The following is a 19,697-nucleotide window of genomic DNA, read 5'->3' on the forward strand; positions in this document are numbered from 1 at the left end:
TGGTGGAAAAAAAAGAGGAACAGGAGGTAAATGAAGCAAAAAAAAGAAAAAAATCATTAATACAGATAAGTATTACAAGTATCAGTACCTGTGTCATCTGCTTGGAAAAGGAGCTTATGTGCTTTCCAGATCTGTTTGATTCTTATGGGATAAATTAGTAAAAAGTCTTTTGTGCTTTTTTGCTCAAATTACTATTTTCTGTGAGAAATCTGTTGTACAGTGTGAGCTAACATGGAGTGCACTGAGATGGCCAAGTCCTCTTGGTAGATAAGGCAAGAACCTATTAGACATTTGTAGAAATGGAAATCACATTAAAAACATTAATTTACCGTGTCTTTGAAACTTTAATTAAAAACCCCTAATTTCTGTTTGGCAGACTGTTCCTGGAAAATAGCAAACTGGAATGCAGTGAAAATGAAAACAACGTTCTTGGCCAGGGTGGAAGTGGAACTGTTATATATCGGGCACGATACCAAGGAAAACCAGTGGCTGTGAAGAGATTTCAGATTAAAAAATGCAAGGGTTCTCCCACTTCAGCTGCAGGTACAGTGCACAGATTTGGTGTCAGGAATCTGGGAAGCTGCAGTCTGGGATCCCAAGCTAATGCCAAAGAGTCTGCAAAGTGCTGACAGCACCTGATTAAACACAGGATGGAATAGATAGCAAAACTGATAGGTTTCAGTGGAGGAGGAGGATGCATCTGAGTTCTTCATGAGCATTTGTAGTGATGAAGATCACTGGCTCAGCAGTGGGTGCCAAGTCTGATCCTGCAGATCAGAGGTTGGATTTATAGGGTGCCAAGGTAGAGCCCTTGATTAGGAAGGGAGGTGAGATTTCAACTCCTGTTCCCACACTAGTTGGCCATGAGAGGTGTGGGTTTGCACTGAGGACTTGTGAGTCTCCACCTCTGAATTAGTGTTTTACCTGCTCTGTGCCAGCAGCTGGAGAAAGCAAACTGGGAATCCTTCTGAGCCCACCAGCTTCTCCAGGCAGGGATGGGCTCCTGTGGAACCCAGCTTTGCAGCAGAGCCTCAGTCCATGGACTGAGGAAAGGGGAAAGTGTTTCACATTCCTCATTTTTGTCAGGGGAGGATGTGGTGAATCCCTGAGCTGTGGAGGAGGCCAGCTGCTGTCCCAGTGACAAATCACCTTCGGGAAGAGCTGACCTGCCTGAGCAGCCTGTGGTGTGCTGTGGCAGCAGGACCATTACTGTGATGGGTGTCTCTTCTGGCAGGGAAGCTGGAAAACTGCAGGGAAGAGCCCTAAGGGTCTGCAGTGTAGATGAGTCTGCAGACTCATCTACACAGAGTCCCTGCTGGGAGAAGCACAGCACGGGTTTTCCAAAGTCATCCAGGGGATGTGTGAGAGCAGCATGTGCCAGACACTCCTGAGCCTGGTGTTTAAGGACCAAGGGAGCTTTTGCTTCCTGAGGCACCAGACAGATCCTGCTTATAGCCAGTGTCTCCTAGTGTCTCATGCATCAGCATAAGGATTCACCTTAAAGCCTTGCTGTTGCCATAATCCCACCAGCTGCCTTCCTCCCGCAGCCCTCGCTCGGTGATCACCTCCCAGAGAGTTTGTGGCTCATTTCCTGAGCTGGGCAGTGAGAAGGGCGGGTTGTGTGTCTTGCCAGATACCATGCTGAAGCACCTGCGGGCCATGGATGCCATGAAGAACTTCTCAGAGTTCCGCCAGGAGGCCAGCATGCTGCACTCCCTGCAGCACCCCTGCATCGTGTCCCTCATCGGCATCAGCATCCACCCGCTCTGCTTCGCCCTGGAGCTGGCCCCGCTGGGCAGCCTCACCACTGTCCTGGCTGAGAACTCCAAAGGTAAAGCCAGCCTCTCCCCCACCCCTCTCCCACTGACAAAGGCTCAGCGGTGTTTAAATTACTGCTTGATTTGCTGGAGGGGATTTTATTTTTTTTCCAGACTAAGGGAAGTGGGAGGGATGGAATTGTTCTTATATTGTGCTTTTGGGAACCTAGTAAAAATTGATGGTCGGGATTGTCACAGCTACTTTGGAGGCCTGGATTTTCAATTTCTCTGCGAATTAATATGGAGTGCATCTCTCTTCAGTGCTGCGTGGATGGTGCTGTGTTTTTACCCCTGCAGATGGGTGTCTGGTGCTCTAAATTATCTCATAATTATCTGTATTGCTGTCATTGTCAAATGAACAACACTAATTCCAAGATAAGTTGAGGCCATCTGACCCTCTTGGCACCTTGGCTTCATGTCAACTTTCAGTCAAACACTAATTTTCACCAGAAGATTTAGTGGCCTAGAAGTGAAAGGGTTTAAAAAAAGGGTTTAAAAAAAGAATCTAATAAGACTGTCAGACACATACAGTAACATAAACAGTGTCATTTCAAATGGTGGCATTGAGTGATGTTTCAGAAGGCTGTCAGTTACTGCTCTGGAGTTAAAAAGAGAAGGAGAGAGGGGGAAGAAGCAGCAGTAATGGCAATTACAGGAGCTGGAGACGCGCTGTTCCTTTGTTCCAGGGTCCTCCTTTGTGCCGCTGGGACACATGCTGACTCACAAAATAGCCTACCAGATCGCCACAGGCCTGGCCTACCTGCACAAGAAGAACATCATCTTCTGCGACCTCAAGTCGGACAACATCTTGGTGTGGTCCCTGGACGTCAGGGAGCACATCAACATCAAGCTCTCCGACTACGGCATCTCGCGGCAGTCGTTCCACGAGGGCGCGCTGGGCGTGGAGGGCACCCCAGGCTACCAGGCCCCCGAGATCCGGCCCCGCATCGTCTACGATGAGAAGGTGACCAGGGGGAGGCTGTGGGGCAGCCCTGTGCTGGCACTGGGGGGCTGGCACCGTCCCATGGCTCAGTTCCCTTCTCTGTGTGTGGGGGCTGGCATTGGTTTTCCCACCGCAGCTTGCCTTGCTCTCTTCTCCGCTCACCAACAGAGCCCTGCCCTGATTTCCCCTCTGTTTCTGGCTCTAGGTGGACATGTTCTCCTATGGGATGGTTCTGTACGAGCTGCTGTCCGGGCAGCGGCCTGTGCTGGGGCACCACCAGCTCCAGATTGCAAAGAAACTGTCCAAAGGGATCCGTCCTGTGCTGGGGCAGCCCGAGGAGGTGCAGCTCTACAGGATGCAGGCACTCATGATGGAGTGTTGGGACACTAAGCCAGAAAAGGTACAACACCACCCTCCTGACCACCACGTGTTCTCTGACCCACCTTCCCTCTTCGTGCAGGAGGACTGAGCTTGCTCCTGGTGCAGCACAACAGCTCCATTGCCCATTTACCCCTCCTGCTGATTTGACCCAGAATTTCTGTTGACTTAAATGAGAGTTTTATGAATGAAATGATGATAGATTTGTGGCCTTAGACATCTGTGGTGGCTTGAAGGTCCCTTGATGTTGATGGCAGTTAGGCTGCTGATTTCACCAGGGCAAGACATTGCCCATAATTTCTAGAAACAACTTCAGTGTCATGCTGTGAGTGTGACTACAAGACTTCAAAATCCCCAAGATTATAAAAGGAGGTATGAGGAAGAAAAAGCTTCAAAGTGCAAGAAAAGGATTGTGCTGCATTACATTCTTCATTAATTTCAGTTGGTATTTTAGAGCTGTTGTCTTTCAAACAAAGGTCAGCCTGACTCTCAAACATCTCTACACTGTCATGCAATAGGTCGGCTTCCAAAATTCATAAGCCTGAAGAAATGAATCAGTAAAATGTGTAAGAGAATGACAGACTAAGCTTTAATAAATAATCACAGAATCAGAAAATGGTTTGGGTTGGAAGGAATCTTAAATATAATCCAGTTCCAGGGACACCCAGCCCATGCTTGTGCTTGGGATTGACCCAATCCAGGTGCAAGACCTTGTGCTGGGCTTTGTTGAGCCTCTGTTTATTGTGGTTCTCCTGTTTCATCTTGTGTGACATGTCTTTCTCTTTTCCTTCCCCCCTCAGCGTCCCCTGGCCATCTCTGTGGTGGGGCAGATGAAAGATCCAACCTTTGCAACGTTTATGTACCTGCTGCCCTGTGGGAAGCAATCTTCCTTCTTCTGCTCCCCGGGGCAGGAGTACACGGTGGTGTTCTGGGATGGGAAGGAGGACACCAGGTGAGACAGCTCACATTAGCAATTCCTTTTTTTTCTTTTTCCTTTTTAACTAAAAAATCCTTCAGCATCTTCGCTTCTGCCTCTGGGAGGGAGGTAAAGAAGGTGAAAGTGAACTTGGATGAAAGCCAAGAATACAGTGAACACTGTTTTCCCAAACTCTTTTAATTGGGAACAGTGGTTGCTTTATAAAGGATATTTAATGAGCTTAACTCTGCTTCAGTTAATATGGGGAGAAGATTAGGGCAGTGTAATGATTCACACACACAGGATGAAGCATTTGCACATGAGAACAGACGTGTTCTGCCTTTCCTAATGAGGCCATTTAACACTAAACCTTTCCTAATTGAGGCTGCAGTTCCATCTCTCTTCTGCAAAGCAATTAAGCACATGCTTAAATCCTATTGCAATCATCGGGAGTTAACCACATGCCTGGAGCTGTGTGTGCATCCAAGTGTGCACTGCCAGTAAAATGTGTTCTGGACTCAAGGCATGTGCTTAAAATGTTATTAAATTGTGACTGAGGTGATGGCATTTTGCTCAGCCACATGTGACCTGCAGCTAGTTAGGTTCATTTTTATGGATGCTGCTGATTTTTATAGCCTCAGTCTTATTTGGAAACATTCACAAACTGATCTGAATTTTATATTAATGTGTTCATTATTTGTAACCATTAAGCTAATTGGGAAGGCACGTGATTTGTTGCTGAACTATTTGCTTTGCCTCTTGTGGTCCCTGGTCAGTTGTTCAGTGCAGGCAGTGTAACTTTTCCTGCTGATCTGGTGAAGCACATGGCACTCCCAGAGGTATTTTGAATGTATGGATGTTGTCCAAATATTCACAGCAATATATCTCAGTGAATGTGCTTCCTGACTGGACAATCCACTTGCTGGAGACTGCTGAATAACAAGTTTACTCACATGTGACAGATTTCAGGATGTGTAATTGCTTGTGCCACAGTTGGTAAAACATCTGGGACTCACAGATGTGGTTGTGAATATCCAGTTATTGTTCAAACATCCAACCCAATAAACTTCCCCAAACAAACAAAATCCTTTTAGCTACAAAAACCTACTAATTAGTCATATTTATAAATAATTTTATTAGGTTACTGGTCTTTGCTCTGTAGAATCATGCTCCTCTGTTTATGTACTGGAATAATAATGAAGCCAGATACCAGCGAGGCAGTGAACTTGGAGAGCAGCTATTCCCTTGAGAACCTAATGGGCAAGATGGGCTGAGACTTCCCAGCTATTAATTACTGCTGTTGAGCTGGATCTGTTTGTCCCACAGCTCAATTACAGCAACAGACCACATACATCCTCCTAACCCCTGTGCAAAGTCAGAGAGCTGAGTGTAAATCTTCACAGAAGCAATTGCACAACTGCCCCTGAGGAAGAGCCACGGCACACCTTTCTTTTCCTTCAAATGAGGAATTTACAGTTTGGAAGGGTGTAGATCCTTGCAGCATCATCCACATCTGGGCAGTTGTGTCATGGCTTGGCCACAAGTCCCTCGGCCCCGTGCAGGAGGAATGTTGGCTGTCTGAAATTGTTGCTTGTTCCCTTCAGGAACTACACGGTGGTGAACCTGGAGAAGGGAGTCATGGAAGTGCAGAGGATGAGCTGCCCAGGAATGAAGCTGTGCTGCCAACTCAAGTTTCAGAATGCCCTGTGGGCAGCCACGGAGGTGAGCATTGCCTGTGCCCCCTCAAGAGGGGCCTCGTTAGGGCCGACACTAACGAAGAGAAAGGGCCTCTTAAATTAGTAAAGCCAAGAGTGTGTGAGACAAAGGGTGTCTCAGATGAGCAGTGACTTTGCATCTGCTGTCTCCGGTGTTTTGTTTCTTACCTGACACACAGCTCCAGACTGTGCCTCCCAGAGCCTGCAGCAGCCGTGGGAACCTCGGCTTCCCGAGGGGAAACTGGGCTGGAGCAATCTGTGCCCAGGGGTTCATCTGGGAAATGTCCTTATCTGTGGGTGATAAAGGGAGGCAGGGACAGAAAACATGCATTTAAGGGTGGGGTTTTGACAGAGGCCTGAGGGATTTGAAGGTTGGTGGGAAATGGGTACCCGAGTTCTGTGTTTGCCATGGAAAATTGCAGCTAAAAAGATAAGAGTGAGACAGGATGGCTGATTTATCCCCCAGAGCCCCTGCCCACCCATCAAAAAGGGCTGTTAAGTATCAGCCAGCTCTGACACAATCATTTCACACAAAACAAGAAAAAACAGCCAAAAACATTAAACGTACCTGAAGTTCAGTGTTTTAGAGTGGGGGGAAAAAGGCCACACTTGCTGAGTAAATAATTTGTGTTGGCTATTTCACTCTGCCCTGGCATGGATGCTATGAGTATAGCATTTTTTTTCTCCTCATAAGAAAATAAGATATTTTGACTTTTTCTGTTTTCACATAGAGGTAAAGCTCAAATACTCTTTCATTTTTTTAAAAAATAAGAAGAAGAGGTATAGAAAAACAAAAGTTCAAAGATTTTAAAGTATTCTATTTCCACCTTTTGGATCAGAACAAAAAGTTTGCTGGTGCCCAAACTGGGTGCTCTTGGTCAGTCTAGTAGATTTAGGAGGTGTGGGACAGGTGTGATTCCACATAACATGAAATGTCCCTTAAATGGACAGATCAATGCAATACAACATGCTTCAATTGTTTGGGATTTTTGCACTCAGGGCTGTCAGATGCTGCTTTCGGATGTGGTGATAAAATCCCTACACTGGTGATTTTTGGTGACTTTTGGATAGTGCTTATATTGTCCACAGCTCATTCTGGGGCATGCAGCACCTGCTTTCTACCCACATGCTAAAGGTTCTCCCTGAAGAACAGAAATTTACTCTCTGGGTATCAAAAAATACAAATAAAACCCACTTTTGGAACCAATTAGATCTTGCTCAGGTATCAAGACATGAAAAGCAGGGGGGTGGTTTGCATTTTTATAGAGTTTTGTGTGCTCTTTCACAGGACCAGAAGATTTCTGTGTATGGATTGCAGGGCATGTGTCCCTTGAAGACTCCACTGAAGGGTTTAGACACTCCTGCCACTGTGAGCTGCTTCCTGGTGATTCCTCTTGTCAAAAGGGTAAGGAATAACCCAAAGGGGAAGGGCAGTAGTGAGACTCTGCTGCTGGGCCAAGCTGCCACTCTCAGCTGCTGCTGAAGGACTTTGCAATGCCCAGGAACATTTTGGCACTGCAAGGAGAAGGTTTCCAGGTCTTTCTGCCTCTGCCAGAGGACAGAGGTATGGGCAAGAACCTGAATCAGGGGACCAAAGCTGGCACTTCCAAACCTGCTGGGAAAATAGTCAAAACAGATCAAATTGCTCAGCAAGGAAGTTTTCCAGCTGCGTTTCCACTTCACTGGAACACAAGGTTTAGCCTGATCAAGCAAAGTGGAGAAGACATGAAACAATAATTAGAATGGAGATTTGTTAAGTGCTAATGCAGGACGTGGGCACATCCGGCCTCTTGTACCCACTGTTTTCCTGGGCTGTGTGCTGTCATTTGTGAGCACAGTCATCCTTAAATGTTATCTGAGCTCAGCCACACTCCTGTTTTGGTTTTGAATGAGAACACTTAGATAATACAGCTGGTTTGGGTAATGCTCTTATGGGTAACATGGATAGTTACTCTTATGGGCATTAAAACGAGTTATATGTTATCTGCCTAGCCCTGGAGCTGCCACCATCCCGTTTCTGGCAGGAGAAATCTGACCTGGCTGCCTATTGTGGGCAAGCCTTGGGAGATGTATAAAAACTGTTTTCCACCTAAATTACCTCCGGTTTGCTTACAGCCACCTCAAGTGAAAACATGTAATTATGTTCCAACATTACTGCTAGCTGTGTAGTCTTTGCAAATGCCAGCAGACTGGGATGTGTCTGAGAGCTCAGGACAGGGCAGCTCTCAGGGCTGCTGGTTTGTACCAGGCCTGTCCTGAGCCTCTGTCCATTTCTGGCTCTTCTGCTGGGATTGCTGAGTCTGAGGCTGATGGTTTGTGTAAGGTGTGCTGCTGCACTTCCAAACATGGTGTAAGTAGGGCTAAAGTAGGGCATTGATATAAAGCTGGCACAGGGCTGGATTTCTCTGCATCTCTTGGCTTTCCTTGGCTCCCAGACCTGCAGCGTTTGTCCGCCGTGGAGTTTCATTTCTGGTGTGTGGGGCAAATTTCTTCTTCATGCTGGCTGAGATTCCATCCAGGACAGTCGAAGGAGCCTTTTGCTTTCAGCTTTTCCACTGTCACACAGCTTGCAAAGCCATTCCTCAGGGGTTACGAGTGGCTTTATGTCTCCTGGTTTCTATTTTCAGTTTGTGGCTTGCCTAGAAAATGTCATAAATAATGCCAGGCCCTACAATAGCAATATTGAGTCTAGACACCTCCCTTCCTCCCCCGACCCTACCCAACCTTCCAGAAATCCACCTCCCTTCAGCTCACTCCTTCTTAGTTTATTGGACTTACTTTTTCCTCTCTCCTTTCTATGAATGAGTTTGGCAGTGAAATGGCCAGAGCAGCAGCCTGGGGATGTGCAGACCAGGCTGGCAAGAACTAAACCAGCCAGTGCTTCCAAAAAACCTGTGTGGAAAGCTTACACTTGTCACACTCACTGCCTGGCCAGCAAGCTCTATCAGAGTTATCACAGTCACTGCTGTCCAGTGGAGAAGAGAATTGCATCTCCCTGGGAAGAAAGCCTTTAGCTGGTGAGATGTGAGGTAACTTTTAGTCAGAGAATTGCCGAGGGATGTTGCTGGGAAGGGGAATTCTTTACGACTGCCTTGGGAAGGCAGATCCAAAAGAAATAGTTTCCAAAACTTGGTTTCTCTTACAAAGGAAGCATCATGGAAATTTGAAAGCAGGCAAGAGGGGCCCACAATCTGCAACTCACCCGCCAAGGAAAAGTCTTGTACAATTTAAGCTTTTTGTTGCATGCTTTTTGTCACCAGGATGATTCTTTTTAGTAAACAATACAATTTTCAGAAGAAAAAGGAAAACGAATTAGCAAATGAGCAGGTTAAAAAGGGCAAACCAAGACACATTCTGCCTTGGTTTGCAGCTTTCTTGCGAAGAGATGTGGAGGGAGAGAGAAACCTGAATGGGGGCAAATCTTCGGCCCTGCGCAGAAACCTGGAACACATGGAAACAAAAGCTGCATTTAAAGGCTGCAGTGGGGACAAGAGGAGGAGGTGACCAGGCCGTGGTGCAGGATTTTCTGCCATTCCTGCTGACCTGCTGGCAGTGGGACAGGATGTCTGGAGCCGGCTCATCCCCGCGCAGCGCGGCGCGGCACGGCCCCGCTCGGGGCCTTCCTCCTGGCACGGCGGGGCTGCTGGCAGCACGGGGCCTTCAAATGCAGTTTTGTTGCTCTGTGTTTTTGTTGGCTCCTCCTGGAGCCCAAATGTTGAAAATGAATTCTGAGAAAGTTACTTAAGGTTTCTGGAGGCTGCAGCCCTGCCTGCCTTCGGTGGCTGCTGGAATACCCTGATCAGGGGGGTTCTGCCTCACCAGCACTGGATGAAATCTGGCAAGAATTAATTGTGGCATCTGTGTGGAGGTGGTTTTTGACATGGTCTTATGCAGAATTGGTCACTCCCTCAGCTCAGTCTTGTGAGGGATGGCAGGGCAAGGGCATTTCTCAGCATTTGGATTCCTGCTCCTTGTTTCTTATCTCTCTGAGATAACAGCAGTGGCTGGATAGAAACAGGTCCTGATAGCCAAGACAGAAAGCAATAAATACCCCAGTGGAAAAAACACCTTCCAAATTTGCTTCCACCATTGTTCCATCCCAGACAGGCCAGGATTTGGCATTGGTATTACTGGTAACACCAGGAGAGAGTCAGTGACCCACTTGTGCCTTGTTATGGTGCTGACTGCTCAGTGCCAGGGAAATTTGGCCTGTGGAACCCAAAAGGGAATAGGGATTCTGTTCTGTAGTAGCTGACACTAATCAAGGAATTCAAAATAATTTTTTGTGAAGACTATGCTTGGATAATTCAGCGTTATCAAATCAAATGAGACAAAATTATAATCTCTGAAGATTTTAATGGTGTCCTGTGTCACACTAGGAGAAGTTCAGGTTGACATATCCACATTACAGTTAATGTCTGATGTTCCCATTTCAATTTAAATTTTCCATTTCTAGTAAGAAATGCCTCTTGCACGGGGTCCTTCGGACTGAAAAAGTTGGACCATTTTTTACCAGAGAAATGTGTGCTGTTCTGCTTTGTTTTATTCAGTTTTAAGTAATTGAACTCCGTTCCAAAGAAAAAGTAACCCAAAACCCAGCTTGTGCAAAGCATTGTGCCATGATCCAACCTCCTGATGCAACTCCTTGGCAAAGCCACTTCCAGGAGCCTTTGCACCAGATCCACATGGCAGCAGGAACATGGCACTGAGCACTGCAGGTCGTTGGGGTTTCTTTTAATTAGTGGTTAGAGAATTGGGACTGGACTGAGTTAGTCCAAGCCCCATTTCACAACTTTCCACTTGCTTTCCTAGTTTTTCCCATTACAGTAAAATTCTGCTGTGATTTGGATTACTCATAGGGGCTCAGTGCTCTCTTGGTTTTACTCATACTTGGTGAGCAGAGAGTGTCTCTTTGTCCAGGACTCAAAACGAGCCTTGCAAGCAGAGCTGTCAATTAAATAACACTTACCCTGCACTACCTGCCCCTCAATAGCTGGGGCAAGTCAGTATACTGATTTTTCTGTGGATTTACAGCCTGAGAACTATTGCCTGGGTCTGGGAGAATCAAGATCCCTGGAAGGGCAACAGGGATGCTTTAATTTAATTTTTGCATTCCCAGCAAAGGGTGACTCTGGGCCCTCAGCCCATCTCACTGGCATCCTGGTCATGCCAAAGGCAGGCACTGTGGAGAGGCTGGGGAGGGCTGAGGTTGTGTCAGCTCTGTGCTGCTCTGTCTGGTTGTGTTTGGTTAGCTGTGCTTAGTCCAGGCAGCAAAGAAGTGCTGGGTAAAATGGTCTTTTTTTAGGATTTATTGCTCCGCAGGGAGGAAATAGAAAGGCCTTTGAGGTAAGTATTGTTTTATCTGCTTCACAGATGGGGGAGTTTCTGGTAGAGGCCCAAGGTCACGGGAAGTTTTGTTCCCAAGAGATCAATTTCCCAGCCTGTTTAACAGCATTTTGCCCTGCTGGGATGAGCTGGAGGAGTTGCTGAGCCATGGCCTTCTCAGCAGCTCCTGCTCCTGGGACACGAGGGATGCATGGCCATGGAGCTGGAGCTGTGTCCAGCACATCTGTACGTTTAGGGACAAGTTTTTACCTACCTGCAGAATTGTTCATGGCACTTGGCAGGTGCTTTGCTGAACTGCTGCTGCTTCTGTGCCCTCGGCTGGGATGTCTGAGCTGCCAGGGATCCCAGACCCAGAGCACATCCCTGAGAGGGGCAGAGCTCTCAGAGCAGCAGACTCTGGATGTGGAGCAATCACTGGATGCTCTTGTTTCTGAGAATATTGGCTCCCTCTTTCCATTTTTACTGCATTTCTTCCATTCCTCTCCTACCTACATTGATAGTAATAGCTTTACTCCTTTTTGGAAGTGAGCCGGGTTTCTACAGCTGGATTCCTGGGATCATGATGGCTGTCTCTGAACATACTCCAGCTTGAATTTGTTAACCTTCAGGGCAGCCTGCCAGGTCTGTCTGTCCGCCCTTGCCAGTAAAGAGAGAGGTAATACTGGGTGAAAGGAACCTGGCTCTGCAGCAGCTTCTAGGGAATGACTCCTCTTTATGTTGTGTTATCGCTGTTCTGGAGTAAGGTACTGGTGTTCTTGCAGAATGTGAGAAGCAGGCAGAGCTTCTGGGAATGAAAGCTCTTCTATTACAGAGAAGTAAAGAAACAGGAAAAAATTATTTGCTATGAGGATGGTAAGGTCCTGGCAGAGAGGGGTTGTGGACTCCCAGTCCCTGGAAGTGTTCAGGGCCACGTTGAATGGGGCTTGGAGCAGCCAGGTCTAGTAGAAAGTGTCCCTGCCCATGGCAGTGGAATGAGATGATCTTTTAGGTTCCTTCCAACCCAACCATTCTATAATTCCATGAAATTTTTCTCCCTTTCTCGCAGAACTCATATGTGGTGCTGGCTGGCTTGTCAGATGGACTGGTAGCCGTGTTTTCAGTGTCCCAGGGCCTGCCGGGGGACAACTGCTCCTACCTGTGCTCGCACACAGCCAACAGGTCCAAATTTAACATCCCCGACAGCGACCCGCGGCAGAACCCGTACCCGGTGAGGGCCATGGAGGTCACCAACAGCGGGGCCGAGGTGTGGTACAGCAACGGCCCCGGGCTGCTCGTCATCGACTGCACCTCCATGGACATCAGCAGGAGGCTGGAGCCCTTCAGCCCGCCCTCCACCATTGCATCCATCGCCTGCAACTCCGAGTGCCACGGCGAGGAGGTGGTCTGGTGCCTGGACAGCCAAAGCAACTTCCTGGTGATGTACCACGCCAGCAGCTACCAGCTCTGCGCGCGCTACTTCTGCGGGGACTGCAGCCCCCTCAGGGACATGTTCACCATCCAGCAGCCCTCGGCTGCCATCCCGGCCACGGCCCCCATCAGCCACGGGGTGATGGAGAACAACCCTGCGGGGGACATGAGCATCCTGTACAGCCCAGACGTGGGCACCCAGATCCTGAACCACCAGGACTCGCTCACAGATTACTGCTCTGTGTCTTCCTACTCCTCCTCGCCTCCCAACGCGGTGACCCGCTGCCCCTCCAGCCTGCCCAGCTCGCCCACGAGCTCTTCCAGTGCACCCTTCTCCACGGATTTTGAGGAGTCTGAGAAATTCCACGAGCTGAAGGCTTCCCTGGACCACGATGCTTCGCCTGCGGGTGAGAACACAGAACATCTCCAAGCAGTCAAGATTCTTCCTGTAAAAGACCTCATCTGGATCCCCAGGTAAGTGGGTCACTTACCCAGGCAACTTAGCCAAAATCCCTCCTGGCTGAACATGAGATTAACTCAAGCTAATTCAGCAGCTTTTGCATTCCCAGTATGATTCACCTGGCTAGAACATCAAGTTACCATTAAGAAATTCTGTTCCCAATATAATGGAACATGGATTTTCTATGCCTTTTAACAGTGTGCAGTGTTGATTAGACTGGCCACGTGGAAGGCCTTGCTGGGTTGGTTTCAGCAGAATGAGAAGGGGGTGGTCAGACTCCAAGCTGTGTTTCCCCAACTGGTGAGGAAACAAAGAGCAGCAGGCAGCCTCCTTGCTTGGACACAGCCCTGGCAAGTCCTGCTGCCTCCTGTGGAGCTGATGGGAGCCTCTGGGAAGCTGAGTTTGCTTGTCACAGATCTCTCACTGCAGTGGGTTCAGGATGCCCCTGTGGCATCATAGTGCTCCCTCCCCATGGCTGCAGGTGGGCATGGGGCAGAGGATGGACACCCAGCATGGATCTTCCTCAGCTGAGGATGTGACATCTCCCTCGTTTCTCTCCCCTCCCCATGGCTGCAGGTGGGCATGGGCTGCAGGTGAGGATGGATACCCAGCATGGATCTTCCTCAGCTGAGGATGTGACATCTCCCTCGTTTCTCTTCCAGGAGAGGAGGGGACATCATCGTTATCGGGCTGGAGAAGGAATCGGGCACCCAGCGGGGCAGAGTGATCGCGGTGCTGAAGGCGGGGGAGCTGGCTCCCTACGGGTGAGGCTGGCTGGGCACACCACTGCCCAGGGGCACAGGGGGGCTCTGCAGGCTCTCAGGGCTCTTGGGAGCTTCCTCTTGGCTTCCAGCAGCTTCTGAGGAGTTCCCAGTGGGAGGACACAGTTGCTGGTTGCACATCAAGGCGTGTGCACGCTTAGAGCGCGGCAGACAGCGAGGAGAAGGCTCTGTGACTACAGCCTGGTCTCCAAAACCCACAGAGACTGAACACCCCATAATGACACAGACAGCACCGTGCACAATGTGATGGAGTTGGCCTGATCCTGCCTGGTGCTGGCTCCCTTTGCTCTGAGGGCACCTGGCAGAGGGTCAGAGCAGCTTGGCAGACTCGGCCCCGCGCTCAGAACAAGAGGTGTATTTATGCCGAGCACGGCGCTTGTCTGTGGCTGCATTCACGTGGGCCAGGTTGATGTTCTGGCTCTAAATGAGCACCTTTGTGCTGTGGGCAGTGACAGGCCAGGGGACGGCTCCTGGAGCACAGGGGAGAGCAGTTATATACGTTAATTTAAAATGTTTCATACGGTGAAGGAGAGTCAAGGAAATAAATAGCTGCTGGAGAGGTGGGGGTGTTCCTGCTGATCACTTAAATACCGGTCTGGGATTGTACTATTTATGTCCAAACAAATGCAGGTTAAGCAGTGCTAAGGATTATAAATGATCGTTTATTACCACCAGGTAAACACAACAGGAGATCAAAGGCTCCTGCCATTCCCTCTACTCTGAGCTGAGTGTCTTTATCAGTTAGCTGGGAGGAGAGAATTCTCTTTATTGGTCACAGGTACTCTTAGGTTGGTTTTGCTTAACTCAGATTGAGTGTGGAGTTCTGGCAAAGTGATACCACATCTCACACCTGTCCTGCCCTGCTGGACCAGGCACCATGGCCATTGACCCTCCTTGTTTGAGCAGCAGGATAAAGAGCAGAGGGGAGGAGTGGGAAGAGACTACTCAAACAGCAGAGCAGGGAGGGGAGGAAAGGGAGGGGGCTTTGCAGGGGCAGTTTGTAATAAAAACCAGCTTCCAAGGACAGTCCTGTGGGCAGTGCTCCCAGCTGGGCACCCTTCTGGGGAAGCACTTTGGGATCAACCTTCCCCATCTGCTATGGGAGTGGTAGAAGGAGCCCAGTGAGGGCTGGACTCCTGTCCCTTGGACCCTGCAAGGGAGAAGTGTCATTGTCTGCCCAGCCACCTCCCTCTGATGTCCCTGCAGGGCCAGCTTCAACAGAGACCATGAAGGGAAGGACATACAGCACGGACCACAGGGGTCCCTGAGTGCTGCCACAGCTGTGCCTGCTGCTCTGGGCTCGGGGCTCAGAGCCTGAGCTGAAGCAGACTCCATCCCACTTCTGTGCTTTATTCCAGGCTGTGGAAGCTCTCGGCAGCCTGTCAGCTGTGTTATGATGGAGCTGTTCTGAAAATGCCCAGCTGGCAGCAGGAACAAGAGTCTGTGGATTTAGCAAATCAGGAGATTAGCAGCAACTTCAAATGCCATGGCAGACTTAAGCCCCCACCTGCATATTTAGGCACCTGAATCCCTTTAAAAACCTTTTCCCATGTCACTGAGCTGCTTGGTTTTGCTATGACACAGTTTCTGATCCCTGTCTTTGTTACATTCTCCTTGCTGAAGGATTTCCAGCTTATAAAAAGCTTGTGTAGCTGGAAGAGAAGCTCATGAGCCAGTGCTGCGCTTGCAGAGCTGCCTTTCCCTGTAATGCCCTTCCCTGTAGTGCCCTTCCTGTAACATCCTTCCCTGTAATGGCTTTCCCTGTACTGCCCTTCCCTGTAACATCCTTCCCTGTAATGCCCTTCCCTGTAATTCCCTTCCCTGCTCTCTGCTCCCTTCCCCAGGACGCTGGTGGACGCGGCTCTCGTAGCGAAGGACACGGTGGTGTGCTGCTTTGAGAATGACAACATGGAGAGGTGCCTGGCTGTCTGGAGGGGCTGGAGTGCCAGAGACTTTGACATTTTCTACCAGGCCTACGAGGAGCTGGGCAGGCTGGAGACCTGCATGCGCAAGAGAAGGTAGTGCCCGTGGCGCTGCACCGTCCTGGACTCGGAGACACGGCCCCCACCAGGGCTGGTGGGGGGACTGTGTGTGTCTGGTTTGCTGCTAGAGAGCACCGTGGGGTTCCCAAAGCCCCACCAGGGCTTTTGGGGAATGAAGAAGCTGTAAGCAGGGCTGAGACAGGGCTGGGAGCTGGGCCAGCTCTCGGCTCCCTGCTCCGTCACATGCTCCCCTGCACTGCTGAGAGCAAAGGTGGCTGCAGTTCTGCTCATCCCCTGATTTCCAGTTTGTTCTTCCCCGTTTTGAATTCCTTCCTCACCTTCACCATGCCCTGGCTGCTGCTGCTGCTGTTGTTATTGTGTGTGTCAGCCAGGAGAGCTCCGTGGGCTCTGCCCTGGGTGTCTGAGCACGTTCCAGTCCCGGCTGCCTGCTGGCTGGCAGCATGGGCACCGTGGGCTGATTCACCCTGTTCCCAGGAGGAATGCATCTGCTGGAAACCCTGCACTGTGGGGCAGCTTCCCAACCCCCTGCAACTCCATTAGTTAGAGTGTGTGTCCTACTTCAGGTGTAGTTCTTGTGTAGAGGCACCCTGGTGTAGGAACCAGTGAGAAGCTGTGGCTGGCCACTGCATTTCTGGTTCCTAAAAGCTGTAGTGGTGCAGTGTTCCTGTGAGGGAGCCCAAAACAACCTGCCAGGAATGCTGCACCAGGAGTGAGTGAGCTGGCTCATGGCACTGCTGCCTTGTCAATGGAGCTGATGGAAAACAAAGCCACTGGGTGTGACATATATTCCTGATGGAAAAGAAGGGAGCCCCTGACCAGGAAGGTTTATAAGCTGTCTCTGCTCCACTCCTGTTTCTCTTGGGAAGTGCACTCTGGAGCAGCAGGAACACAATAAGCTCAGTTTGCCTGTGTATCTGTGCAGCTTCTGCCCACCACAGCTTGTATTTTATCTCCATTAGTGGCCTGGGATGCTGTATTGGCTCTAAATCCAATTGCACTTAATTACCCCAAGCATGTACAGCAGTGTAAAAAGTGCCCCCAGCTATGCACCCTGTATAAAGATGTACAGTTTGAATTTTGGACCTTTCTTTTATTTTTTTTTTATCCCAAGAATCTCGTGTGAGCATCGGCAAGGCTGGCCAAGGCCGAACGGGCAGGTTAACCCTCTGGTTCACATTTCTGTTGCAGGCTGCTAAAATATCCTTCTTCAGAAACAGAATGTATCTTAAAATAAACTGATTCCTCCCCAGGATGACACTGCATTGGTGGTTTTTATTGGAAACCCAACTGGCACTGGGTGTTTGGGGGTTGCAGTGTGGTTCAGGTGCTGGTTGTGATGAGCAGAGCTGGAGTCAGGGCTGTGAGTACAGACTGTCTCCATTCCTGCCCTTGCCTGGGACTGTCACCCTGTGCCTCTCCAGCAGCTCATGATCAGGTATGGCAGCACCAAAAATTTCCCTCCCTTGCCAGGACATGCTCTCTGCCTTTGTCTCAGGGCTGGGGTGAGGTCTCATGGTCACCTTTTCCAGCTGCCAGATTCCTTTGACTTGCAGGAACTCTTCCTGTGATACCTGAAGCCCCAGCAGGAGCTATGAAGGGGCTCATTCTTTCATTCAGCCTTGCAGGTTTCCTTTGAGGAAATATCCTGTGGAACAACCACAGCAGTTCCTTATTGTCCCTCTTGACCAGCACACCTTGGGTGCTGTGCTGCAGTGCCCATGGGAGAAGCTGGAGCATCTCCCAAACCTTTGGTGGGTCCTGGCCAAGGTCTGGACACAAAAGGGCCTTTGTTCTGCTGGACACTGCTCTGTGCTGCACAGCACCCTGCCTGACACACCAGGACATCCCTGCTCCTTGCCAGGTGGGTCAGGGTGCTCAGCAGGGGAGGGAAGACAAGGGGGTGGCACCTGGGTTTCATGGGACCTGTGAGAGATGCTGCAGTGCTGGGTGTGTTCCCAAAACCTCCTGGGAGCAGGGGGTTGATTCCCAAAAGCAGCTGAGAGCCTGAGTGTTGCTACCCTGGAATAAGAACAAAATCCCCCCCTTCAGCAGACCTAAAAACCTCATTAGCACAAGGCTCCATTAAGTGAGCACTGCACGTGCTGCAGGAATGATTCCCTGGGGGCAGAAATAAACAGACATTAAAAACAAAATTAAAACAACTCCCACCAGTTCAAACAGTTTGAGATTTCAGTGCTCCTTTCCATCTCTGCCACCAGCAAAGCCTGTTCTGATGGCAGGGACAGGTGAGGGGCATCGGGCATCCTGGGGGAAGGAATGGGGTCACAGCCAAAGCAGGAAAAGCCCCAGAGCCTGGGAACAAAGGCGCAGCACGAGCCCCAGGTGTGGCTCTGGGGGAGCTGCACCTATCACATCCTCACTTTTTTATTTCAGCTGATAAAAATAAGCCCAGGCAGGGCCCTGGTAGGGGGTTGTTCCTTCAGCTGACAGAGGAGAGGCAAGAAAACAGCTTTGGGCTCAGTGCTGGGGGGAAATGGATGTGCTGGGATTGGATTAACCCCCAGCACCAGCAGTGGGTCCCAGGGGTGTTATTTACTCATCAAGGAAGGAAAGAAAGATGAACAGGACCTCCCTGGGATTAACTCAGTCCAAAACCCCCCTAGCTTCACTCCTTCACTCAGCTGCCTCCTGAGAGCAGAGCCACACACATCCCTGGGCTTTTGCCTGGGGTGCTCTGTGGTCCTTTACCTGTTTTGAAAGGATTATATTCAGTTCCCAACTGGATACTGATTCCTATTCCTGGTTTGGGCTGTTTCTTTGCTGGCATCAGTGCAGAGTCAGGCCCTGGGATGAAGAACAGCTGTGCCCAGCATCCCAGTGTGGGGCATGGTCTGGATATTTTGGGGGGAGACATGATGTAGAGGCAAATCACTCTACAAATCATATCCTGATACTCACTCAGGACACTTTGGGGCCCCAGCACTGTGGGTGCACAGCCAGCTCTCAACCTCCCTCTCCATGTGCAGGAAAATGGGAATATAACAGCTCATTCTGCTAGGTGGGGGCAGGTGAACACTGACACAGAGCTGGATGCTCCCCATCCCACACAGCACCAGGGGCTCTCAGCTTCAGCATAAGGAACCTGCAGGAAAACAGGGAATATAACACTGACACAGCAGCTGGATGCTCCCCATCCCACACAGCACCAGGGGCTCTCAGCTTCAGCATAAGGAAAAAGAAGGTGATTGCTGAGAGGTGGGGAAAGGGGCAGCACTGCCTGCTTTGTATTCTGCTACCGAAAGGACAGAGGAAATGAGTTTTCTTTAAGCAAGCTTTAAAAGGACAGGAAATATCCTGCCTATTTTGGGCCTGTCCTCAGCTTACCCTGGGGTGGGAGCTGGGTTGGGCTTCAGGGGCTGAACCCAGGTGGAGCAGGGTTGGGGATGGGGCTGGGGATGGAGTTGGGGATGAAAATGAGAAGAAGGATGGGACCAGGAATGGGGTTGGGGATAAGAATGGTGCCAGGGGTTGGGCTGGGGCTGGGCTCACCTGGGGCAGGTGCTCAGCACTGGGGGAATCACTGCCAAGTGATGCTGGCAGTGGGCAGAGGGACAGAGCAAACCCCAGACCATGAACACCCACAGCAGTTCAGGTTTCCCAGGCCCATTATGGTCTTATCCTGGCACAGCAAACAGCCTTATCTGCCCCCCACCCCAGCCTGTTTGCACTGGGAGTTTGTTTTATCACAGAACCACTTTAAACTCTGCCCCTTTTGGGAACCCTTAGGTGAAAAGTCAGTAAAACACAAAGGTGGTGTTACTCTTTTGTCTTCTTTTTCTAAAAGGTGGAGCAGGACCCTGGCAAAGTCCTCTTGACACCCCAAACTGGGGGGGACCCCCATTTCCAAGAGACTCCAGCCCAGCCTGCTGGAAATGTTGGAGCCAATTCAGGTCAATTAAAGTTGAGGTT

General features: G+C 49.8%; 1 protein-coding gene across 2 annotated transcripts in view; it reads left to right on the forward strand.

Annotated features, from left to right (window-relative positions):
- The window catches only part of LRRK1 (leucine rich repeat kinase 1), a 73,655-nt gene extending 56,645 nt beyond the window's left edge, over positions 1-17,010 (forward strand). For both annotated transcript variants that reach the window (XM_039723320.1, XM_039723319.1), the window contains exons 25-34: positions 377-543; positions 1,634-1,831; positions 2,504-2,781; positions 2,966-3,160; positions 3,939-4,090; positions 5,659-5,776; positions 7,058-7,174; positions 12,161-12,996; positions 13,645-13,746; positions 15,609-17,010. In XM_039723320.1, coding sequence (XP_039579254.1) covers positions 377-543; positions 1,634-1,831; positions 2,504-2,781; positions 2,966-3,160; positions 3,939-4,090; positions 5,659-5,776; positions 7,058-7,174; positions 12,161-12,996; positions 13,645-13,746; positions 15,609-15,786 — 2,341 coding nt within the window. In that variant the 3' untranslated portion in view covers positions 15,787-17,010. The remainder of the gene's footprint in view (positions 1-376; positions 544-1,633; positions 1,832-2,503; positions 2,782-2,965; positions 3,161-3,938; positions 4,091-5,658; positions 5,777-7,057; positions 7,175-12,160; positions 12,997-13,644; positions 13,747-15,608) is intronic.
- Positions 17,011-19,697: the final 2,687 nt, after the last annotated feature.

This window comes from Passer montanus, unplaced genomic scaffold (assembly GCF_014805655.1).
Source record: "Passer montanus isolate IOZ18808 unplaced genomic scaffold, ASM1480565v1 scaffold5, whole genome shotgun sequence".
Lineage (NCBI taxonomy): Eukaryota > Metazoa > Chordata > Aves > Passeriformes > Passeridae > Passer > Passer montanus.